A 26511-nucleotide genomic window follows, 5' to 3' on the forward strand; every position below is an offset into this window, starting at 1 on the left:
AAAGAGGAATCCAGGTATGAATGAAGAAAATCATATATATACCATATATATGAGGTTGGGTGGTTGACACTCACCCTTTTTACAGCTTACTAAATTGATTCAGCTCTTTCCTCCAAGGCACTTCTATTTAAGACCATGATAACAACACAAGACATAGAAGAGAACAAACACTTTGTACTGGAAAAAAATAAACTCAAGCAGAAAGATGTAAACTCCAGACACTGATTTATAACAGAATTAAACAATTAAATCAAACTGATGTGCACTTACCTGAGAGAACCACTCTGAAAGATTTTCTTCTTTTTTAGCTTCTAGACCCAGCCTATGGTATGACAAAAGAACCAGATTTGAGCTGTTCAGCATTTAACCATGAAACTTATCCTAACCTTTTTCTTTTTTCTTTTGGGGCAGGAGGTATGGCATAATAAGGTGAAATAGAATGTTTTAGTTTTACATCAAAAGGCTAAGTTTTGGCTGGTGGGGGTTGCTAGTATTTCCTTACCCTAACAAGAATATTTAATAAGAACACCTCCAATGTTTTAGTACAGTTTGAAAACTTCTAATTCTCACTATGGCTGTATCAAAGAATCTCACAGCAACAAATTAAAAAACCCAACCACCAGTAAGCAGTCCAGTAAGAACCTAAGATTAACCAGACCTGTGTGTATGCTGTTTTACTCTTTATTTTAAACATTTCCTACCTAGCCAGTAGCTACAATTTCAAGAAAGACATGTAGCTCAAATTCACCATTTATGTGAATGTCAGTCACACTGTTTGAGACAGAAAATTGACCCTACCTCAAAATAAAGATAACCAATATAACTACAGGATTCTAAAGAAGGTTAACCTCACCAGACTCAAATGACAGAACACAAAAGTAAAGTTTTTTTATCTCTATAAACAGATAAGCTTTAAAGGAGGGAAATAAAGTTTTTCTGGCACTATTTCTATACAAAATAACCACATCTCTGTCTCTAATATATACTTTATGTATATGAAACAGGAAATGCATAGTGCTGCATAATATACACCGTAAAAAGACATTTAAACTTTGAGCAAGACACAGCAGCACATTTACAGAAGCAAACAATAAGCACAAAAACTTTTCAGTGACAGTAACAATACAAGATGCTGAAGTACAACTGACACTAAATAAACTTTGGTGACTTGCTTTTGACTCAATCCTGAATATGAAAATCAACCCAGTTGTTTTGCAAATGTCCACAATTTAAGTGAAATGAGACACATATCAAACTCTAAACCTGGTTTAGAACAGAGGTAGACAGTTGATGTTTCTATCCAATAAGATTAAAGATTACATCTTTACCTGGTTTGTTTCTTAGGGCCTTGGCCCTCTCCTGATCCATCTGAGGAGCGCTCATTACCACTCTGTCCTTGCAAAGGTTCTTTTTTGGGGCCATCATTTTGCTTCTGTTGCTTACTCTGCTTTTCAGACTTGTTCTCCTTCTCTTTCTTCTTTTTATCTTTGTCATCTACACCAGTAGCAGATACTGGTTTATAGTCAACTCCTGCAACAGATTTATACTGGGCCTTCAACTGAAGAAGTTCTTTAACAGCCACATCTATCTTTTCCTTGAGGAAAAGAAAAAAAAAAGAGATTTATAGAGAAATCGCTGGAATAATATGGCTCTATCAAAAAAAAAAAATCTATATGGCATTATGCACATTCACAGACTGTTGGCAGAAAAATCTGCATAAGCCAGTATTTAACTTTAATGTGCTGACATTTTAAAGGACCATATCTGACAGCATATCTAATTTTAAAAGAATGTTTCAGATCTCAGAATTCAAATGCTGCCTATTTAAATGTACATTTCTAATTCCCACAATAACACTGAATTTCAAAGAGATTTTTAGATTTCAATACATATATACATTTTTACACTACAGTGTATATGTTATTACCTTGTCTGCTTTTTCTGCTTTTAATTTCCTAACTTCATCTCCTTGAAGAGCTACTTTGCTAAAAAGGGCTTTAGCTTCAGGAGTGTCTGGACCACTGGCTGCTGTGTTTGATGCCTGAGGCACAGTCCCCTGAGCTGCTGGTGGGTGTCCTGGCTTGTACTCCTGCCCAGTCTTTTCCTTGTAGTCAGCTTTTAGAGAAAGGAGGAGTTTTACTGCTTCATCTATTTGATCCTGTGTGGAGGACAAATAGCAAGATTTACTGGTGAGAATTAAAGAGAACTGGCCAGAAGCATTGATTATCACGCTATGAAACCAGCCCAACCAACAAACAAAAAAGCCCCCAAAAAACAACCCAACACCAAAACTGATTTTGCAAGGTGGAAATACAGGCAGAAACGCCCACCCCCAGAAGCACCTAAAAAGCTGCAGTTTGTCTCATGTTCTTTTCCACAACCATCACTGAAGCTGTCTAGTTTTGAAAAGTCCTGCTATTGCTGCAACACACCAGATAGTTGAACAGTCACTTGTCCCAAATACAGCAGGAGACAGTAAAATATATTAAACACTTCTGCAAGGTCGGTATCTGCCATGCTCGTGCCTATTCACCTAGAGATGAGAGAGTAAGTTTGACTGTGTGTATCTGAGACAGAAAAGTATCCAGCACCAGAACAGGTTTGTTTTTTTTTTTGCATTATCAGAGCATGCATGACCTGGATATAGAGGAGCTTGATCACTGCTTGGTGAAAGATTTCCCCCCAGTGGCCAAATGTGATTACAATTACAACTGCTCACTCATATGCCTATTGTACCTTGGAAGCTTTCTCTGCCTTGAGTCTGCGTACCACTTCACCTTGCTCAGCTACAGTATCATAAAGTGCTTTGCCATCCACTAAGCTACAGCTTGCCAAGTTACTGCAGCAGACAGGAGATGGAAGTGCAGCAGAAGATAGACAAGGAGGCGTTGAGGGTGGATTTCCAGGCTTGTACTCTTGACCTGTCTTTTGTTTATATTCTGCTTTTAGGTTTAAAAGAATTTTCACAGCCTCATCTATTTGTTCCTGAAGCAAGAGAGGAAAAACAGCAGTTGCAGATAAGGGTAGAAATAACAAAGGTGTAGCACAATAGCTGAGATAATACAAGCTCTACTAGAACGGCATTAACACAGCTGCTGTAATAAAACTTCTAGAGCTATCCTGTGAGTACAAGCTGTTATTACGAAGTTCTGTGGTAAAACATTTTAGCCAGAACACCTACAAATTGTACACCAAAGGACCAAATCAGGTAGTGTAGGTAAAGGGCTGACTTCTGTGCTATAAAAGTCTCCCATTTAGCTGGCTTAGTCCCCCTCCAGTTATAGCAGTCCATGAGCTGCACACTAGAGAATAGCAGCAAATACAGAAACTCTGAAAAAATAATGGTTCTTTGGCCATGATCAGGTAATTCCCAAATTTATTGCTGCCATTCTGCCTATAAGTTACAACCCTTCTTTCAAATTACTGCCTATACTCTGCTTCACTTATCTTGCATGACTAAAAAAAAAAAAAACTTATTTATTTTCCATGCACTAACACAGAACTCATGCAGTCAGCCATATCAGCAGCTCAAGAGAATTTGGGAAAGCACTTCATGGAACTAGATTATGTTTTGCCCCTCAAATTTCACAAAACCTGGCATTGGTTTTTAGCCTAAACTGGAGACACTGTTCCACTCAGAAGTATCCACAGGTAGAACACCTTTGAAGCTTTCTCCGATTTGAGCTTGCGGACCACTTCTCCTTGTTGAGCTACTTTGCTGTACAGAGCCTTGCTGTCTACTGGACATGGGGATGGAGGAGTGGGAACAGGAGAACACTGAGGAGGGACAAAGGCCACAGGTGGGCTCCCAGGCTTGTACTCCTGGCCTGTCTGTCGCTTATATTCTGCCTTTAGGGATAAAAGGACTTCCACAGCAGCACCTATCTCATCCTGAAAGAAGAAAGGGGGACAGAAAGAGGGAGGAACAAAGATATAGAGACATAAGACTCCCAAGAGTACCATAAATACTTTCATAAAAAGACCTGCAGTTTATGTGCACTTATTCCATTTTCCTAAGTACTTAGTAGAGTTATTCAGAGAAGTTTTCTGTACTAATTTCCTATTTTAACAAAGTAACTTCTCTTAAGGGATATACAACCCTAACTGTCCTAAGTAAAATTATAACAATAAATTAATTTAGATTTTACGATGCCATCAAGATACTACTACTATCAACATTATTTAACCACCGGGCAAACTCTTGTTATTTTCCCTCTCTTCTTTGTTCTGCATTAGAAAGAAAGGAAATAACACAGCTAATAGAAGCAATGTTTTCTATGTACAGTTAGAGAGAGGAAGATAAAACAAAAAAAATCGGTGGCATCTGGATCTTTCCTTTCTGTTTTTGAAGCTTTAAGGTCTAAACAGCAACAATTAAATCCTGTGACGTCATACAATTTGACCATACCAAGTTAAACAAATGAAGAAATTGCCAAGGCATTTTAATCTCAAGGACTTGATTGGATACTTAATCAACTCTTGCTGTTGGGTAGATTCTGCCCATGTTTCAGAACACCAGCCTAAGAAATATGGGAATTCACCATTGGTCATGTAAATCTAACTGAAGAAAAAAGTATTGGAAAACACAGGTCTTGACAGAACAGAGTCCAGTCCAAATGACAACCACTATAAAAACCCTGGATCCATAAGCACCCATTCACGTCCACAGAGAGGGAACAATGGGCTATGCAAACCCAGTCAAAACCACAGGATTATTTTAACCATCACCTTAGATGCTTTCTCAGCTTTCAGTTTTCGGACTGCTTCTCCTTGTTCTGCTACTTTATCATACAGAGCTTTACTGTCCAAGGTACCAGAGGTCCCAAGCTTTGATGACTGTGCAGTTCCAGATACTGGAGGATTTCCTGGCTTATAATCCTGGCCTGTCTTCTCTTTGTATTCTGCTTTCAAGGCCAGCAGTTGTTTCACAGCTTTATCAATATCTTCCTTTGCTGCCTTCTTAGCCTTCAAGTCACGAACTACATCACCCTGTGCAGCCACCTTGTTGTAGACTATCAAGTGACCTTCAGATGATTCAGTACAGGCTGGAGCAGAGGCATGACCAACAACTGGAGCAGATTTTCCTTTCACCGCTGAACTAGCCTTAAAAAAAAAAAACCGCCAAGTATTCAGCATGTAATCTTGTACAAAAATAGACTTATAGTAATACATTTTATGATACTTTCTTAAATCACCAGTTTACCTCTTTTTTTGCAGTTTCAGCTTTGGTCTTCTCTTTTGACCCAGATGTTGGCATTTCTTTAGTGTGTCCATCAGGGATGTAAATCAAAATGCACGGGGCATCTTTACAGCTGTAAGGACTATAAAAAGATTTACAGTAAAGAATAAAAGATAAATATCAAACATGTATTGCAACAAATGAGCTACTCTTTCTAAAAGATGGTCTCACACAACTGCAGGTTTATCTTTATACACAGCTGTAATTACCTACATTTACGTAACTGGGCATCTGCAATGATTCCTCTTACATGCAACTTTTCCCTTTTTTATAATATTTATATGTTTATGTTATAATTGCATGTAGATGTTTTGATAGCTTGCTAAAAAAATTGCTACAATTAAGTAGCATGTGCACAGTCTAATTGGAAAAATGCCTGTTTTACTCTGTAGCACTACTGTTTAATTTCTATACTCCAAATCACAAGGTAACCATGACCTCATTACCAAGTCCAGGTTAGCTAGGGTGCATCTCAAATGCACCATACTTGGCTTAAGACAATTTGAAGAGGCAGGAATGTAATAAAAAATAAAAGCCATGCCAGTCCACCAAGATATTACTCACACAATTTTCATGGGGAAAATGTTTGCAGACAACATTACTCTTGCCAACGTGTGTGTGTGCGAGAACACTAAAACAGAGCAAGCTAAAGCAAATTCTGTGAAGTCTGCTTAGGCCATTCTCAGGTAACTTACCTCACTGGCTCATAGGGCTGATCACAAATAAAGAATCCTCTCCTCTGAAGTTGTATGATGTCTCCTTTTTTTAACTCCTTAAGGCACGGATCACCCAGCATCAGTTCTTCTTGCTGTTAAAAGAAATCAGTCCATGTCTAACAGAGCAAGGGAACAGTAAGAAATAGAGATGTAGAAGGATAGTGGTGATTTCCTCCTTTTCAAAGTGTCAAAATGTTACTTAATTCCAGCAGCAGCAGCAGAACAAGTACTAACAAGAAGATGCAAAACTCAAACTATGGATCTCAGATGTGTAAAAGCCTGGTAATAACTGAGAATAAACAAGAGTCATATTTTAATTTTGCGATTATGACAGGTTACATAGAAACACGGACACAAAAAACCAATTATATTTTAAAAAGAGTAACTAGAAACAGTGAATTAAAAAAAAAAAACACAACAAAAAAACCCCAAACAACACTAAGTTTTGTGGAATTAAAGGGGACAAAAATATAACTCACCTTGCTATTTCGGTTGATATATTGCTTGAAGTCTTCATCTTTACCTAGAACTGGCTTAGTGATCAGATGCTCATAATTAACACAGACAGTTGGGATGAGGGGTGCACGTGGAGTTTCAGCCAACCAAGTGATCTTAGTAGTTTTTTTGAAGTCCTTATTATCTAAGTTCAACTTGGCATTGATGGATAAAATTTTTCCACTTGAATTTCTATAGGAAAACAGAAGTTATAACAGTACAGCCTAAATGATCAGTTCTGATTCAATACTGCAGAAACAAATGTTCAGAGTTCCTTTTTGAAGTGTGAATCATAGAAAATTAAAGAGTGCATTCACTGCCATTTAAGTCCTCCATTAATTTTGTTGTCTTAAATATCAATATAGAGCAAAAAGCATGGGGAAAAAGTTTTTGCATATTTATGTTCTCTATCAGAGCACACCCCATTCTGGCACTGTCTCAACACAACCACTTCAAAGATACCATGATGACAGTAAATGGTCTCCTTCTCCACCTAACAGCTGTGCAACTGAAACTGTGACAAGTTTAGTTTCTCAGTATGCAAAAGCAGTATTTGTTATGGGGTGAAAGTTGTTCACATTCCAGGTGTTTTTTTTTCTGTCTGAAAAAGCTGTTTTACAGTGGCAATATTACCACAGAATCATGGAGAGCACTGGATGAGAAGGACATGCAGATTCAGGACTGACTAATGATTTCCAGCCTGAATCTACAGAAATAGACACCCTATGCTAACAATGCAGTTTCATGGTGTATTTCAAAGTAGATTTATAAAACATAGAATCATAGAATAGACATGTATGGCCAACCATTAATTCTTTACTGTTACAAGCTTCCTATTAAAAGAAAAGGCAACAAAAAGCTGAAAAGCAAAAATTAATTTCATCTGCTATTGAACAGGTTACCTGTTTAATTTGGTGATGATGATATTGCCCCAATTTATGAACGTCACCACCTCTCCCTCCGCCAGGGTCTCTGCATCTGCGCCCTCGATGAGGACTCTGGAGCTGTACCACACAGGCTTCAACCCAACGTCAGCATTCTGTGAACAATGGTTCACATTTCAAAGGTAACAGATGAAGACAGAAGATGGACAATAACAGTAATGCAAAGCTACAATGTTTTTTCACAGCTCTCTCCAGTTTCTTGTTCATAGGTGTTGCCCACATTCCCTTGACAGTACACTCAAAAAATCCACTGACAACATATTCCATTTCCTTAAGGTCCATACATCTTTAAGATCTCACAGGTAAGCCCAAAGTTTTTCTGAAGTTTCCATCTTGCTATGCAAATTCCCTTCAAAACTAATTTCAGAACTCTCACTTCTGTTTTTTTAAAAAGTTATTATGGAAATACATACGGAGATCCTTTCAGCTGCATAGATTTGTAATGACAGAAACCAGAACTACATCACTTACAAAACACTCAGTTTTGAAGTATCTCAACAATTGAGACAAACTTTTATTTTCTAAAAATGCCAACAGCTGTGAGTTCAGACTTTTTCAGCTGGTCAGTTTTCAATTTGTTTCTTTTGGTCAGTATTTATTTTATTACGTATTAGAGGCAGCATTTACTGGTACTATCCAATGTTTTACTACACTGGCTTGTATCTGACCAAACTTCACAGCCTTTGAGCCTTGAAGAGTTACAATTCTCACTTGCATCTGCTTAAAACCTGTTTCCTTGTCATCAGCCACGGGGAAGAGGGGAAACCCAATGTCTACCTCTCAGTTACAAGAAATTGCTACAGGAACACTCAGAGCAACGAAATCAAAGAAATTAAGCAAAGCCTCAGCAATATTCACTCATTTTTCAGTGTAAGTATATATAAATATAACTAAGGGATGCTTTCAGTGACATTTAAGCAGTATTTGAGACACTGAACTCAAAGGAAAGTATCTTTGTTACTTGTAGCAACAAGAAAGAGTTGTATCAATAACACACTCCTCTTTTAAAGGATATTACTGTGTTTACTGGATACTAAAAGTATCAAATCAGCAAGTCCTTAGCTTTTGATAAGCATTATTTGCTATACAAATTTAAAAGTCATATTAAAAACCCAGAGATTGACAGAATCAACAGGTTAATATGTTACCTCTCCACATAAAACCTGATTTTATAAACCACTAAAAAAACACCTCACTGTTAACGGATAAAGAGCGTTTACTGTATTATAGCCACAGAGCTTGAATAAAATTTAATATTTAACCTCTGTGAAAGTTAGCATCAAACAATAGGAAAACCAGCTTGAGCAGCACTCCAGGCTTGTTATGGCTCACCTCTTCTGAAGCTTCCAGAGAGGCCTTTTAGGGCACGTTTTATATGCACTCTATATATTTACAAAAGGAGTTCCCTCTTAAAAGAGCAAACATGTTTAATAGTTGCTCAGTTTTTGACAATTCTGAGGCAAAAAAAAAAAGCACCCCTTGGATAAATCTGATGCTATCTGAGCAAGCCAAAATCAGGGCTCTCCTTCCTGACTGTTTCATGCCAAGGTACTTCCCAGCCTTACTGAGCTGCACTACAAGAATATTAGAGAGTAAAGCACGAACCTTTGGATGTTTAGCCACTTCTTTCATCTCCTCTTGAGCTTCAGGAATATTTACTGGGACCACTGCATCTTTCAGTAAAGCAGTGTACCGAGGTGCTACTGGGTCTATAACCTACAGGAAACAAATGAGGTGGATCATGAATATATGCCACTGACAGAGTAAAGATGCTTTACAAAACAATAACCACAAAAAAATAAAAAAGGAATATTAACTGGTATTCTTTATGTTACTGCATTTTTTCAAAGTTTGCTTTAATGTCACATTCATCCAAAGCTACGGAATAGTGATAATACAGTAGTGGCAATACTTTACAATTTCCAATCTTTAGTAAAATACTCTGAGTAAAATCTGGATTGGGTACTACTGACAGCAGAAGTAACCAAAATTATGATCCAAGGCCTTATATGGAAGACACAAAAATGTACTCTGACACAGTTTTACTGTGCACATAAGCTATTACATCTGAGCTACTTTTTGTCTAGTTAACTATATTTAAAGCAATAATTTTTAATGGAGTTTGTTCTTTTTCCAGCAGCACAAGACCTGATCTCATACTCATTTTCCAGGCCAGTACTCCAGCAGAATCAGTGACAGAACTGGCTGTAGAGGAGGCACCAATCAAGTCTGCAATTTTACTACAGACACATTAGATACTATAATAAGGCAATACCATAACATTGACTTCATTAGGATTTCTACAACATGAGTTTGGCAAGAAAAAGGTACCACTAGGATGTCTTCCTGTATTTTATTGCCCATTATCAAACTTAGCTTCTGTAGTTTTTCACAGCATCTTTTATACCTGAAATACTGGTTTGTGAAACTGTGCAGAGGCACTTAAGCACACAATTCAAGTAAAGCAGTCATCTAAGGCCGAAAGGAGTATCAGAGATCTACCAGGTTAACTGGAAACTAACACAAAAGAAAACACCTGCTTTTATTAATCTAAAGTGATTTTTGCTCTCTTTGGTTTATTCCTGCTCAAGTAAAAGCTACACAGCTATATATTTTTCTACATTTTGGAGAAAAGTATGTAGCTACTAATTACTTTACATTATATAATAAAGTGAGATGATTATATATTTTTAAGAAGACACACTTTCTTAAGTTAGTAGTCACTGAAATCAGACACCTAAATGTCAGACATACACTTTGAAAAAGGACTGGTTGTACGTATCTCAAAATGTAGGGCTATTAAATGATTTCATATAATAATTTTGATAATCAAATGACCAGATTTTATAGTGTTATTACCAGGCTCTTTATTTTATTCATTAAAACTCGCAATCCCTTGTCAGGTGCTAAAATTTACAGGTTCAGGTAAAAAATATGAGTTGTCACACTGACAGTCTTTGAGTTCAGAACTAGCTGTAAGCAGCCAACTGGTTTTTCTCATACTGCAGACAGCTTTCAATCTGCACAGCCACATGTAAATAAAACTGGCTAATAAATATGGTGCTGTACAAGGAGCTGAGTCAGAGGTCTAAGAAACTCAGTTTAAAAGTCAATTTTAAAAAAATGAGCCTTGACAGTCCTTTGCGGATTCTTCCCCTCAAACCAGTTGTTAGTCATAAATATATTTATGCAGCAACAGAAAGAACCAATTCATAAACCTATGTGTATGTAGCAAATCAAATGCAAAATACATGAAGAAATACAAGACACATGCCAGACAAGCAAAAACTATTTAAATGAACAGATCTGGGTACTGTCTAAGCAAAACCAAGCAGGAATCCCAATGCAAAATAACAGGTGTTTCCACAATCACACAAAATATGCAATCCTCATGAAAACAAATCGCCTTATTATAGTGTCCAAGCATCTGCTGCCAAAAAGCAACTCATCATGTCAAGATGCAATATTCCTGATTTGCCATTCAGTCAGAAACTCCAGCAGTGCTGGCTTGATCTCCCCAGGCAGAGCACGCAGTGCGTTCGTCCTTTTGCCACAGAAAGGAAACGCAGCCAACGTGAACCAAATTGGGGAAAATTTGTGTTTATGTTGATAAATCAGCCAAACCAGAGGTGGGCAGCCTTTGAAAACTAGGAATAATGCATTTTCAGTGGGTTTGTAGAGCTCCTGTTATACAAGCAAGTGTGACTGTGCTATGAAGCTGCAAAATGATAGCTTATGCTATGTATGCTTACAGCACTGTAAGCTATATGCTAAGGTAAAAAGCATTAAGTAATACCTTCTTACAGATAGCTCGCAGCTTGAAAGCAGAAAAATGAAATGCAGTTTTCAGATCAGGTTTACAGCAAATACCTTATCTTTTCCCGTACTACTAAGGAAGGCAAGTAAGTACTGGTATAGGAGAATCAATAGGATTAGTGCTTCTTCAGGTTAGAGGGGGGGACATTCCATTTTCCTGAGAGTGTGCCAAATGATGCAGCATACTGCAAACTGCTAATTGTTGTGATAAGCACTCCAATGAACGCTGGATTCTCTACATATCCTAGAAAGAGGATATCAGGAGTAGCATCAAATCCGAGTAAGCACATACCTTTTTGTTAAAGGACCAGATTTTATCCCACTCCATATTCACAACAGATCGAGAGGAGCCCTGGATAAAAAAAAACCCGAACCAACACCACATTAATATAAATATTCTAGCTCTTAGACTAATTTAAAACAAAGTTCTTCAAACTGAAAACTCTCTGTGGTTTGTTTTCATCAAAAACAGTTTTTGAGCTAGCAAAATAAACCCCTTGCAAGTCCATTTTGCCAACACCTACTCACAGGTGCTACCATTGTTGAAGCAATACACGTGAAAGTACCAAAGCTTCAAAAGCAGAAACCTACCACTGACAAGTACATTAAGTGAAGCTTCACAAATATTTATGAAACTTATCGAGGGAGATTCAAAGAATCAGAAGAAAACACCCACCTGAGCAGCAATAAACTGTTTTAGCCCTTCAACAGTCATGCCTCTTCTCAGGACACCACGCACAGTGGGAAATCTTGGGTCATCCCTAGTGGAAAAAGGTATTTCATTAGTGCCATACAATAAATTTTCTAAATTCTGCACTTATCAAGAACTTTACTAATACTGCCACACACGAAAGGCACAGCCCCTATTTTACTTAGTGAAGTCACAGCTATGTGAGAACACCTAACTGAGAAGACTGAGCTCTTATCCATACAAAACGTATGGTAAAGGTTAGCAAGGCAAAAGTAGTGTCCCTATCCATTACTTCCCTTCCAAGGACACCCAGAAAATGTTACTGGAAAGAAGAGACAATGCTACCTCTTGATATAAGTGATAGAATTCTATGTTTTTTTTTCTCTTATGAAAAAAATAAAAAGGCCTGCTCTGCAATGTAACATTTGAATTTGGTGGGAACATGAATCAAACCTTGCTGAGGACCTAACAGGGAGGCTTGGGGAAAGAAAGGTAAAGATTATCATAAGACCAGCTACACCTCTAGGGAGAAAAAATAGGCAGGGGTAGGAAAGGATAAATTTGGCTCTAGCCAAGTGTCTCCATGCATAAACTAGGAATCAAAGTTTCCAACTCAACTGACAACTAGACAACGAGTCCACCAAACACTGTCTGCAGAAATCAAATTAATCCGAAAAAATTATCAGAAAGAAGGAGGGTGAGGGCAGGTGGGAGAGAAGTGGAATTGATTTGACTAGATGGACAGGACCAGAAACACTTCAATCCAGGCCCTCTTCTGGCATTGTTTAGGAATGACTCCAATGACAACAACCAATGACTCAAGAGAGGAAAACATATAAATGCCACCCACAGCAAGAGCCAGAGTACAAAAATAAGCTGCCTCATGTTTATTACAGGACATGAATATGTATCTACACAGCTACTGCAGAGTAGGAAACAGACACACTTTACAAACAGAAGCCAGTGTAATTAATCCATATTCTTTAATATTGTTTAAATATTCATTCAAATTATCCCAAAGCAAAAATGAATGTGCCAGTCACGAATCTTAAGGAACAGCGCTGACCTACAGCTATGGAACATACCATCCATCCACAAGGCCTTCGTTGACAAACCACGTGAGCTTTCTCTTGGAGAGCACGGTGTTGTTGAGGTTTAGCCTGCTATACTCCCATATATATGGTTTCCTTATGCCCAGAGCCTCAATAATCCAGTAGAACTGCTCATCTCTGTCATGGTATTCAGTTGTTCTCAGTGCATGTGTGACGCCTTCAATACTATCAACAATGGGGCAGGCAAAGTCGTATGTGGGATAAACCCTGACAAAAAAGATCTTTAATTAGCAGGGCAGAACAAAACACTTTCCTCCCACCTAAACATTTAAACTGAGTGCAGTATATATCCATGTATTATAAATATTTATAAGCTATGATCCTGAAAACTTTCAGATCAAGACTAAAATAACACATATACAACAAATTGTCCACAGAAAGATCCAGAGGGCAATACATTTTTAAGATGAAAAAAGCCTTCAAGAAATGAACTGATCACAGCCTTAATATTCAAGCCTAAACAACCCTACACAGCTAATGTTTCTTTCAGACATATATAAGAACCAAAACTGAATAATATTCACTGTTGACCATGATGGCCATCTCATAGGTTTTAAAAGTAATTTGCACAAGTGTCAGAAAGTCAAGAAACTCATCACATATTCTGGTTGAAAAATGCTAGCAGGTTCCAAGTATTAAAAGAAATTTATTAAGGAATTGTAAGTGCCCTGAGAAGAGCAAAAGCTACAGGCCACATAAGGAGAAAGTGGACATACTTGTAGGTACTTCCTGTCCGAGGGTGAGGTTGGTTTTTACAACGATAAAGAGTTGGATCCCTCATGCATCCATTATTACTACTCATATCTATTTTTGCTCGTAGACAACAAGTTTGTCCATATTCTGTTCCCTTTTTCATTTCTTCCCACATTTGTAGATTCTTATTAACACCTAAGAACAACAAAAATAAACCATTTTCTAAGGTTTTATGAAGCTAATACAGAATCAAGTTTCATTACTGCCATAACAAAAATCAATGTCACCCCCCTCTTCGGACACTGGAATTCATTTTCACACATTTTACATTTTTAATTTTTTTAAGCGGTAATGAATGGTGATGAATTTATACATACTCAAGTTTACTGCCCTGGTCTAAATGTATACTTAATCCATCCAGCCTTGCAGAACAAAGCACTAAACACTTTCAAGTCCCTATAAGGACCTTGAAGATATGCAATTTAGTAATCTCACTCATATTCATTAACAAAAATCAAGCTTTGATACCAAATCAAAAAGGTAAAAAAGCAAGACCAAAGCTTAAAATATCTTACAGTTATTTCTGTGTTTAGATTCCACTCTTTGCTCACGCTCTGCTTTCATTTGTTCTGCAGGAGTATCATCCACATACGCCTTCCCTTCGTGAATAAGCTTCTCAGCATATTTCATTATTGTTTCAAAGTGATCTGAGGTATATGTGAATTGATCTGGTTTGATGTGCAGCATGGCAACGTCTTCAAGAATAACCTGCCAAGTGTGAAAATGTACACTGTAATATTCAGGAAAGGTAGTTTTCTTACATCTTTATCCTCTTCATGTAAGATGTGGTGTTTTTAACGCTCCATTGTCCAGGAAGGATAAGCCATAAGAATAAGCATGAAAGAAAAGAGAGGCATGCACTTATCATTCTTTCACAGCCTATAATCACTCTGACATCTTACCATACCTTTTCAAAGTCTTCTTTCTCTTTTTCTGGATTTGTGTCATCAAATCTCATAATAAGTTTTCCTTTAAAGTTAACTTGGTAGTGCTGATTTAGCAGGGCAGCTTTGGCATGACCAATATGCAGATATCTAAAAAGGAAATTAAAAAATAAATATATACACCAGAACTACTTCAGCTAGACTTCTTTATTTGTGAGGGTAGGAGAAAGAATGGAAAGCAATATCTAAGTATAACAAACAGCAAACCTAGGATATTTGCTAAAATACTACATGTTTATGAAAACAGATTATGTTTCTTCTGCCACAAATTTAGTAGTTAACTGTTAAAAATAACTAAATCAGTAAATTAGAGTATTGCTATGGATATAAAGATTGGACTGCAATTATCTCCATTTTTACAGACTAACTTAAACCAACTGCTGATGATACCCAGTAGCAGCTAAAAGATAATCTGAACCTACCACATTCACAAGAGTGGAATTTTCTGATTGCTGTGTACTTTTTAATACAAGTTATAAAGCTACTGACATTTTAAACTAAATATAAATCCCCAAATCCACAAAATTAAAATCTCTTGCAAATGCAAGAGTAACATGTCCCTGAAGGAGTGTTTTAAAACACCAGGATTAAGCCACTAAAAACTACTAAAGTAAGTTGAGAAGAATATATGTTATAAACATACATATACATAATTTACAATATTTGAGTAACAGTTTATATTGAAGTAATAAAGTAAGAAACACAACTACACAAGTCATGTGATGCTGAACAGCAAGTTTAATGAATAAATTCAATCGTGGAAATTTCATAGGCTATCAGGCAACTCTAAAAAGAAACAGAAAATGAAAAGCCGGCCGAAAATTGAGTTTATTACATTGGCTCATCATCTCCTCTGTGTGGTTTTTAAGGAGTTTGTGCTTTGGTATTCCACACAGTCTGGACCCCTGGCCCTCCATTACACATCTGGTGTAAAGCTTCCCCAAGGAAGGCTATCCCACACATCTTTCCTTTCCTTTCTCAAATCGAAGCTTCCTTGGGAAGCACCAAGTCTCTTGACCCAATTTGTAAGGAATGCATGTCCACACCACAGCTCCTGGCAGGGCACACACATCCATTATCCATACAAATGCCATCCTCCTGCTTGCCCTCATCCCACTGCTGAGCAGCACAACATCACCTCACAACTAAACTCCCTATACCAAGTTGAGACAACAGTGTAATGAAGTACAGAGAAGTGAGCAAACAGCTCTAGTGGAGACAAAGCTTTAAATATTCATTTGGTTTAACAGCCTTGTCTGATAAGCTGATTAACATCCTTACTAAAGCACTTTTCTTTTTTTTTTTTAAGACAAAATAGAACTTTCTCAAAGTATTTATCTTTCTTACCCACTTGCTTCAGGAGGAAACCTCACAATGACCTTTCCCATCTCTGCACCAGGAAGTTCAACAAACTTCCCAACATCTGCTTTCTTTTCTTTTTCTGTTGCCTTGAAAAGAGACATAATTACAGATTGTATTAGCTGTAAATTCGGCTATAAAAGTCTAGAAAATAACTGTTGTATCCAAGTCTCCTTTCAAACCTACAAGCTGCCGTATTGGACCGCATCATCTCTTCACAACTTTCACATTACTCAAGGCACTCCAGAAGAAGACTAATTCTAGAGTTTCAAGTTATTTTGTCTTCAAATCTTGCTCACGACTGAAAAGTCACACCAGGTTGTCTAATATATTCCATAGAAGGAAACAATTTCAATTTAAGGTTTTGTATCTTAGCGTTCTTAACCTGAATATGATTAACAAATTCAGTCAACTGAAGACAGCAATCTTTGCAAGTCTATCAGGATCCCAAACTGTCTTTAGAAAAAGCAAACAATATATCTAAAGAGCAGTGCTGATTAAAAGAAGAGATGCCATATTTCAATTATTCCAATTAAGCACTGGACTAGACAACTCATGCCTTTCTAAATTTGAAATCGACAGCTTCAGCTGTAAACAAGAGTTTACAAAAGTTTAGTTCATTGTACCACTGCTTACTTTCAGTTTTTAATTCAATAACTTAAAAGAGAAAGAACATCTTGCAGTGTATTCACAGAAATAAAGCTACTCTCTCCAGAGGATCAGAGTAAACCTTACCATTTTAACCTTTGGTGTACCAGCAGCCCACTTGGCTCCTACTGACTGGAAAGCACGTTGTGCCTCAAGGAAGCTGTACCATCGCTTTGCATGCACAGGAGCTTTGTTTTGTTCTATCTGCTCTTGCCACGTACTATTACCTGTTGAAAACAAAGAAGTTTTCAAACTATTAAATTATAAAAATAAAATTATTTTTATCAACAGCAGCTTTTTGAGACTAAGAAAAGATTATTTTTAAAATCTACTCAGTCTCTCCGATGAAGAGATTTAGTCATGGGGACACAAGCAAATCAAATAAATTCTCTTCAAACCCAGAACATACTGCATTCCTTCTTGGATTCATCCACCTCAAAATTATAGCAGTTTTATTTCAAGACAGAAATATAGGATACCCTTTGATTGTGTTTACATTTGATATTTTCTATGCTTTATCATAAGTGAAACATGTGCCAATACCCCCCTTTATTTCTTAGGGGCTGTATTCCCTCAATCTAATTTCCAAGTAACACAACTTCACTGGAAGGATTCTGATGGGGAAAAGGAGAAAAAAAAAAAGGATACTCCCTTGAGATTGCTCTTAAGAGCAGCAACTTTGAAAAAATACCAAAAGCTACTAGCTTTTAATCTTAATTATGCCCTTTACTTTCAAGTGGCATTGGGTTATAGTGAATGGTAGATTGTCACCTATCACCTTTAGATATAGAGCTAAGAGAAAATAAAAACCAAGTCCATAAAAACAGATCATCAAAGCTTCTTTAACCTCTAAAGGGTATTTTGCAGAGTAACATCTAGCTCTTTTAATAATTCAGTGTAAACACCAAAGAAATTTCCTCTGCTAAGATAATGTCACAAAAAGGTCTATGCATATAATTTATGTCACACATTTTCATATTGAGGCAACAGGTAATAAAAGATGTTCTCACAATTATTAATACAAAAGAAGTTAGAAAAAATTCCACCTAAGGATTACAACTCATAAATTTCCAAATGTAGTAAGAATTAAAAAAAGAGAAATCCAGGATCTCCTAAGCTATACTATTGCCATCACTAGTAATGCACAGTTCACAGCAGTGTGCATGACAGTCTGTGATACAGGCAGGAGTCACTACTAGCATCCACAAAAAAGAAAAATTGGGGATTCCTGTTGTATATTGATTGAGTATCAATATATTGATATTGCAAGGCAGTGAAACAGAGAATATAAACCAATACCTTTTAGTACAGCCCAGACACACAAATCTGCAAGACTCAGAGAGTTTCCCACCAAGTAGGTCCGTAAAGACAGACAGTGGTTGAGTTCTTGGATGGCTGAAGGGAACTGGCTGGAAGTGGATAACTTTGTAGCACTGAACTCCAGCCAGTGGTCAATCTTGTTTGAAGGGACAAAAGATAGTTAAAGTTACTACAGGAATGAGAATTAAGCTTGTTAAATAACTGAATAATATACAATCGATGTAACAACTGAATAGAAAATATTAACAGGAACATTAGAATTAAATATATCAGATCATAACATATGTTGAAAGAATATATAAAATAAATTATATTGAAAAATTCACCCAGAATGATACTAAATGATGAAATTTAATTTCTTCCTTCAGCAGTTTGAAAACATCAACTTCACTGAAGTTATTCCCATCGGTAAAATAATAAGCAGTTCTTAGGTACTCATCACAGAAGTATATAAAAGTCATCACTGCCCTTTAGCTATTTACATATCATATTTGTGATCTATTTCCTCTTTCTGGCGCTGCTGCTGGTTAGTAAACCATTTTCCCCTCAGTCCCTATTTTGTCTTCCTCATCTTCTTTTAGATTTGAAGAAATCAAACCCCTGACCTTCACAAGTCCTACTCTCCATTCCTGCAAAAGTCTTTTCCATCTATCTTTGCACATAAGCACCAAAAAAAAAAATTAAGAATTAGGCTGGTTAATACTGTAGCCCTGTCTACAAAACAAATCCCTCAATCCTGCAAGAGACTAAGTGTCTCTTCTATTCCTCTGGTCCTATTTCATGTGTAAGCATTCTTCAAGCTGCAATGGGAATCCTTCCAACATTCAAGACAACGTGGCAGGCACAGATGTAATTACAACCACCACAGAATTCAGTTCAGTCATTTGCAACTACACGCCAAAATATGTGCACCACAAATGCAGCTGTCCCTGTACTTCTCCAAGTACAGTATTATTTTGGAAAGAGGCAGAAATGAAAAGAAGTATTGTATCAGAAATACCAGCTCTGAAAGTGTGCTTGCTGAGGTCTGGGCTTAACTTAAAAACAAGGGATTTGGATAGAAATTTTAAATAGCCACAAGATAACTTACAACTTTTTAATGCATCACAGCCGATGTATTAAGACAACACTTCCCTTGAGACCAGCTATGAGGGCTGAAGAGTGATTGAAAAGTGATTACCTCTGGCTTCAAGAAGAAAACACCTGAATCAAGTCCTTCAGACCCTCCCCAAATTTCAGAGGAAATAAATTCCAATTTGTCTGCTAGTTTCAGTTATCAGTTTAAAATGCAGCATATGATTGATTATTCCGAGCTAGACCCAGGAAGAGACCAGGGTCAGGATTTTGTCCATCATACACAGCAAAAACTACTTCAGGATTTCAATGCTACACAGTGTTCCTTGGTGTTACACTGAAGTGTTACAAGATAGCAACTGATGGCAACAGAGCTGAGCAAAGTGAGGAGGGAAAATCCCATGATTTACCTTCCAACCTGAATTTTTTTATATTAGTAAGCTGTCTGCTTAGGAATTGCTGTTGCAGGAGTGGGCAAGGGCAACCCTTCCAAAGCTCAGATTTCTTAGTCTTTATATTTTATACAGATTTCTTAGTCTTTATATTTCTTTATATGAAGAAGGAAGCTTAGCAAAACAAACCCCTCAGCATCCCACATAGCTGGAACCTCAGTCTAACAGTAAAATGCAAAACAATAGACACAAGGTCAAAAAAAAAAAAAAAAACAAGCCCCAACCACAAAACATCCCCCCAAACTTAGAACAGGCCAAAAGAGAAGAAAAAAAAGAAAAAAAAAAAACAAAAACAAAAAAACCCACAAGAGAATTCAAGGCCAAGGTGGACAGGGCTTTGAGCAACCTGGTCTAGTGGAAAGTATCCTGACTCATGGGAAAGAGATGGTCTTTGGGGTTGGAAATAGATGGTCTTTAAGGTCCCTTCCAACCCAAACCATATTATGATTCTGTGATTCCTTCTCACCTCAGTGTGTTCCAACAGATTCGAGCCATATAACCCAGCGGAGGCAGCAACTCGAGCCAGGTACCGAGCTATTGAATTCACATCAGTAAATGAAACTTGCCTAAAAAAAAAAGAGAGGGGCAAGGCAAAGGTAAATTACCACCTCCAGACAGTTCAACTTTAATTGCACACACATAATTGAAACATGTGCAAAGCAAACACAAAATAACTTACAGGCGAGCCAACAGGTTCCAGATCACCAGAGTAGAAAAACAAAAATAAAATATATCTAGCACAAGAATAAATAAGTCCTTGCTTTTCTATCACAAGATGGAATAATAAGCTTCTAAGCATGAAAGAATTTTGTTTAAGCTAAAATAAGAATAAGATTCTGATTATTCTTACAAATACTAAAACTTTATCCATAGCTAACAGAATTCCTAAGTATAACCTGAGCTACAGATTTTCCATATCATAAGGAGCTAATCATTCTTTATCTTCTTTCCATAAAAGAAGGATCACTTTGAAGAGGATTCCTAGTGAATCAACAGAAGAATTCAGAGGTCGTCATCATGGTTTTAAGGGCTAGCATCAGGGAAAAAAAAATTCCTGTTCATTTGTTACTCACTTTACTCAATTCACACTTCACAGAAACCATCCCCTGGTGAACAAACCTGTCTGCCTGTATTTGTTTCTTTACTCAGTCTTCTCCAGATAACAGACTAATTTGAATTTGTTGTCCCATTCCCTTATGAAAGTCCTCAACAGACCTGAAGAAGAAAGGCTCTCCAAAGGTAGTACTTCTTTGTTTTCATGTCCCTTTTCTACATTATGTACAGCATCAAAAAAAGCTGCACACTGTCAGAAATCTAGCTTCCAATTCATGTAAGATAAATTAATATTGATTAAAGAGCTTTGGAAGAAAGATGCATCAGAAGCATCAGTCTCTGGATAATACTCATCTCTACTTGACAGTCCCATGCAGATGCAGATTGCAAAAACAAAGCTCCAATTGCTTCTAAATCAAGCATTGGTATCAACAAAAGAAGTCCCTGTAAGTGTTCTTTTGAACACTTACTCAATTTAATGGACTGAATGCTATACTCCAACTTGTCCAACCAAAGTTCCACTTCCGTTCTGTCATTGTTTTCTATTTCCTTTTTTACCTACTGTATCCTTCATAAAATTAAAAGAATTCTGATAGCCCTAAAGCCTTGCAAAAATCAATAAAAGTTCTGAAAATTATACAGAGTGCACTTGATATATTAACAATTAGAATGTGTCCCATTTTTAGTAAAAATGGACCAGCCAGTCTCATTAGGTTAATTGCAGTAAAACCTAAGGAATATAGTTCATTGGGAGGGTTTTTTTGGTTTGCTTGTTTTTAATTCTGCTTGCTTTCCAATCATCTAGGATCCAGTATATATACAGAAGATCCATAAAATATAACTAAAAAAAAAGTCACAGTAGGGTCTTCAAATTTCACCCTACTGTGTAACTGAAAGTGTGTCCTATTCTAATTTCCCACTATCAGATTTTAAGAAAACTTTTTTAAACTGACAAAAATAAAACATTTCTAACACATTTTCACTTGAAAATCTGTGAAATGCACTTTTATTGTTTTCACTAGTTCATACCAAAACAAATACCCCTTGATTACTCAAGCAAAACTAAATACATGTATGAAATGGGAAAATGTTATTCTGAGTAAAATCTTACTTATGCTTTAATAGTTGTTATTTTCTTCACAGAAACAAAATACTCCCACCCAAACATTACTAATTGACCTCTATGGAAAAGTTATAAAAGGCTCTTTGCAGCCAGTGCTTGGTAACTCCAGGGCTAAGCAAGGGAGAATGAATAGGGACAATGCAAGGTTACAGGCAGAGAGTGGCTATTGAGAGTGACATGAAATGCCACATAATTAAACACCAGGGCAAATGTTTGAGACAAGATGGGAAAAAGGGACCAAAAAATAAAAGCTAACACATAACACAAAAAACCCCAAAACACAAATTATTTCCAACCATAATAAATCAATGTTGAACTGATTTGTAAAAGCTTTTGCTTGATCTGCCTAGAAGGAATAACTACTCTGAAATGTGCATGTGCTCACCACACAAAAGCTGTACTGCAGCTTGTTTTGACAAGACACAGATATACCAAAACTCTCCAAAAAGCCATCAGTACTCAGCAGAGTAGTTTGCTTAGGAGCTAATACTCCACAAAGTTTTGAAGTTAAGTCTTCAAAAATAACCTTTATAATAAAATTCATCATCTCAAATGAGCAATAAACCTTTTAGATAGCTGGCTGACAGCTAAGTTTCAGCTAGTTAGCTGAAAATTTTGTCACCAGATTTTAACTGAGCTTCAAAATCAAACCTAGAAGAATCACAAATAAAATGTTCTTTCTTGTTCAAGTGAAGTCATTAAAACTAATGGATTCTCCAAAAAAAAAAAAAAATCAAAATCTGAAACATCCCAAGTGATTTTCACATCATGCCAAAACACGATGCTTCAGCAGAACTGATGCCATGAAATCCATTTAGCAAAAGCATTAGTGGAGATACGAGTTCAGCTGACGCCTCTCACATTGCAGATATACTTTTAACAGACTTTAAGGTATAGTATCAATTTTTAAAATTATTGTACAACCAAGTAAGGGAAAATAAATGCAATACTGAGGTCTGGAATAATTTCTTGAACCTAAGCCAATGCCAGGGATAAGAGGACACTAACACACAAAAATTTCCATCTGATGGGCCCATGATTCTAGATATTAACTACCCGGGGCCAAAGTGCAGAAAAAGAGTGTTTGCTTTACATTTCTGACAAGTTCCATTACAGCCAAAATGAGTGGCTTTGCAATGCACTAGGAAGAAGGCACAGCAACGCTAAATTATTTAATGAAATAAATATTATTTCAAAGCAAACTATATACATTAAAAACATTCTACATGTCACAGGAGCACATATATGTATAAATACATATAGACATACATATATATGTATATATTTTAATATATATATCCAACCACTGCCCAAACAGTCAAAGAAAAATAAAATCTAACCCTGACTAAGGCTATTTAAGGGGAAAACTTTCTCTGGCAATTAAAAAATATCCAATTAACTTTCTGTTATGTAAGCTGTATCCCACATGTGCAAAACACACACTGAATATTATTAAAGCTGTACCAATTAAATCCCAATACAACCTGTCATGTTTCTCTTGCTTTCATTCAAAACCACAGATTCAGTGCTGTCACCAGGCACAGCAAAAGACAACATGCAATATCAGATTATGCAAGAACCCCTGAGTTCAGGTCTAACATTTTAAACAGAAAACAATATTTGCAACCAGTAAAATAACCGTGACTGAAGGCTGTGAATCTTCCTGTGCTTTGATTTTCTGTAAATATATGTACATAGTGACAAGCTTATTACCTAAGGTTAGAAGACATAGAAATGCTCAGTTGGTGTTAATTTATGAGGAGCAAGTCTGTAACTGCAATACAAAATTAAATATACATAGCCATTCTACAGACAAGCAGGTATTCCAGTTTGAGATGCATTGGTGGCTCTAACAGCATCTTCTACTGAATTAGCTCACAAAGTTAGAGTTTGTCACCAAGTCTGTGAACTACAGATTCTCCCAATCTTCAAAAAAACAATCAATGTTCAAAAACTACAGTTATAATCAGTAATTCCAAATTCATCATGGTGTTACCATACTTCAAGTTACAACTGCAATGCTCATGTGTACAAATATGCTCCTTACTGCAGATACTAAATGCCAGAGTTTCCACTGATATGTCAGACAGCCTGATCTCTCCTCTTGATATATCCAGATGTCTTAACTCACATGGAATTGAAGATGACAATGCAGCTTCCCAAAACTAACAGTGTTAGTCCTGCATTTCGGATAGGCATTTGATCTTACTCAGATTGTAGAAACCATCTTCATGTCCCAAACTTGAAGTTATCCATTCCACCGGCAGAGTATTTTGAGAAGGACAGACTACATAAATTTGTCAGATTATTACAAAAATTTCCAATATTCCTTCTACATTGTGCAGATGGATACACAGGATAGCACTACACAGTTAATTAGCACTTTCCTGACATAAAATCATGCCTTTGCTTATACACACACAGGAGGGAGCGTCAAATGATGCCATATAAACATTCAAATTTCAGTCCACCACACATGTACAAATCCAAGAAATCTTATATATGAAACCTCTCTAATATAAAACAGCCTTGCTGTTGGTAATCCATGGCACCACAAAAATTCCTACACAGTAAAGTGACTGGTACAGCATAAATATTATACATAGGTACATGTAAATAAAAAGAGTTTTTTCCATAAAGATCTAGTTCAGAATATACTGTAAATGTTTTGCCTGTGCTAGAGACATCAGTGATGAATAAAACTTTTTTTTTTTCTTTTCCTCCTACCTCAAAAGGTTACTGTCAATGCTACAGCCATGTGATTTTTAAAACTGCTGACCCAAAGGTAGAAGGAGAGATGCAAAGTCACTTACTCGGACACAGAGAGGATGGTTTCTTTGCCTTCTTGCACTGAAATTTCAACATCGTTCTTCACATGCTCCACTGTCAGCAGAGCTCCTTGAAATAACAAGAGAAAAAGATACTGAACTTCCTTCCAGGAGAAACACCTTTCATAGTTACAACCAGTCACTTACATCTCCTATCCACTAGGACCAGGTGACTGAACTGACTCCAAGTGAGAATGCCCAGGGAAACAAAAACAATCAGTGTTCAGTCTCATATGCAGGAGGCTGCTTCTTGGCAATCCTTACAGCTTCAAATTGATAAAGTCCAGCACACAGGGATCTGCAGTGAGCTCAGCAAGTGATACATTTTGCTTCCTAAGGGTATGGTAAAAATTAGTCCAGTCCCCCAGTATATGAGGAGAATGTAATCAAAAAGCTCTTAATTATTGAACAGTATTACTAATGTACTCCATGCCAGCCTTACACATGCATCAAAGGAGATAAATCACTGAATATACTAGCACTTTCTGAACAACGATGAGACTGTTTTTAACCTGATTTAAAGTTTATGAAAAGATTAGCCATTCAAAACCAAGAAACTTTATCCATGTAAAAGCACAGGAAGCTTACACTGGGTTCTCAAAGTAGTCCATCAGTGACAGCAAAAAATGGTCTCCAGAAAGAAAAGAATTACTGAAGTTTATAGGCTACACCATTGAGTGGAAGACAGCTCTGCCCATACTCCAAGAGGCTTGATGCAAACCTGCTCTGATCTTGAGGCTCTACAGCACAACACAGCAGCTCAAACAAAGCTCACTTGGCTGCATTTCTGCACTGGCTCTGCTCCAGGCTCAGCCTGCTGAGCACAAGCAGAGGAGCTTGTGTTCTTTAACTTTGCTCAGAAGCACAAAGGCAGCAAGCTTTTGCATAGGCAAAACAAGGACTGTACTCTAGGTGTGGAAAGGCACCTAACCTGTTACAGCCTCCACAGCGTGCTGTGCACTTCACCTCCCCTAGAACAACGCCCCAGCTACCCAGGCAGATGATACTATAAGCTATTAATACACTGGCCTAAATACAAACCACTGGAGCTAGGAATTCCCTAGCTCTCACCTCTACTCAGCTGAAAACCCTTCTTGTGGCATTAAGAGTAAGTCAAGGTTCTTCTTCTCATCCCTCAGCTAACCATCTCTGAAATTCAGGGTGACATCCCTTATGCAATATGTTAGTAACACACGTAAGTATTTTAATAATATGCGTGGAAATGCTTTCAAAATGACAAGTATTATGTGCACCGAGCTGTGTCATTAACACTGATGACATTAAAAACTACTACACTCTTCCCACTGCACAGCAACACAATGAAGAGTGTGAAGTAAGGATGAGTAACATGAGTGTGCTTGTCTCCTTCATATAAATCTTTCATCTGTAATATGTAGTATTTCTGACACAATCATGCAATCTCCTGAAATAAACCTCCAGTGCCAGACACCAGCTGTCAAAGAAAGTAAATTTCTAAAGCCCCTAAAACCTGACGTTAATCGTAGTTCATATTGCATCGTTTTCTTTTCTAGCAAATCAGTATAAACAAGTCTCAGGAGAAATTTTATTTAAAACTTATATGTTTTTATACCTTGAATCAGTAATCATGCAAGTTGTAATCAACTCTGAAATGCATTTGGGAATAACAGCAAGAAAAAGAAATCAATAAAATATGATGAAGAATAGGAAGAAAATTTATTTTGAACAGCTATAACGAAATGGAGAAATTTTATGGAAAACATACAAAATATTGTTTCCAGATGGGTGGAAGTGCAATGAAGGAGGTTCTCGCATTTTTAAAGGCAAAAAATAACATCGAAGAGCAGTGAGCAACTGAGAACTTCGAGCCAGCTCCCCAGAGGGGAATTTTAGCAGCAGATTAGAGCTGAAAATGAAAGATAGCACAGCGGCAGAGCTGAGGAACAGGCGATGTGAACTCGGGCT

General features: G+C 37.0%; 1 protein-coding gene across 6 annotated transcripts in view; it reads right to left on the reverse strand.

Moving 5' to 3' along the window:
* The window catches only part of EPRS1 (glutamyl-prolyl-tRNA synthetase 1), a 37684-nt gene that overhangs the window by 10668 nt on the left and 505 nt on the right, over positions 1-26511 (reverse strand). Inside the window, exons 2-24 of one of the 6 annotated variants that reach the window (XM_030269140.4) lie at positions 24553-24637; positions 20030-20129; positions 18017-18173; positions 16805-16944; positions 16058-16158; positions 14674-14800; positions 14282-14474; positions 13730-13901; positions 12987-13220; positions 11887-11971; positions 11503-11562; positions 11191-11211; positions 9000-9110; positions 7353-7489; positions 6435-6642; positions 5935-6047; positions 5204-5321; positions 4729-5103; positions 3661-3891; positions 2737-2985; positions 1928-2158; positions 1329-1594; positions 271-322 (exon numbers count right to left, since the gene is read on the reverse strand). In XM_030269140.4, coding sequence (XP_030125000.4) covers positions 271-322; positions 1329-1594; positions 1928-2158; positions 2737-2985; positions 3661-3891; positions 4729-5103; positions 5204-5321; positions 5935-6047; positions 6435-6642; positions 7353-7489; positions 9000-9110; positions 11191-11211; positions 11503-11562; positions 11887-11971; positions 12987-13220; positions 13730-13901; positions 14282-14474; positions 14674-14800; positions 16058-16158; positions 16805-16944; positions 18017-18173; positions 20030-20129; positions 24553-24637 — 3566 coding nt within the window. The remainder of the gene's footprint in view (positions 1-270; positions 323-1328; positions 1595-1927; positions 2159-2736; positions 2986-3660; positions 3892-4728; positions 5104-5203; positions 5322-5934; positions 6048-6434; positions 6643-7352; positions 7490-8999; positions 9111-11190; positions 11212-11502; positions 11563-11886; positions 11972-12986; positions 13221-13729; positions 13902-14281; positions 14475-14673; positions 14801-16057; positions 16159-16804; positions 16945-18016; positions 18174-20029; positions 20130-24552; positions 24638-26511) is intronic. The other 5 variants (XM_030269141.4, XM_030269142.4, XM_030269143.4 and 2 more) reach the window with 5 other exon arrangements.

The sequence above is a fragment of the Taeniopygia guttata genome, chromosome 3, assembly GCF_048771995.1.
Source record: "Taeniopygia guttata chromosome 3, bTaeGut7.mat, whole genome shotgun sequence".
NCBI classification, from domain to species: domain Eukaryota; kingdom Metazoa; phylum Chordata; class Aves; order Passeriformes; family Estrildidae; genus Taeniopygia; species Taeniopygia guttata.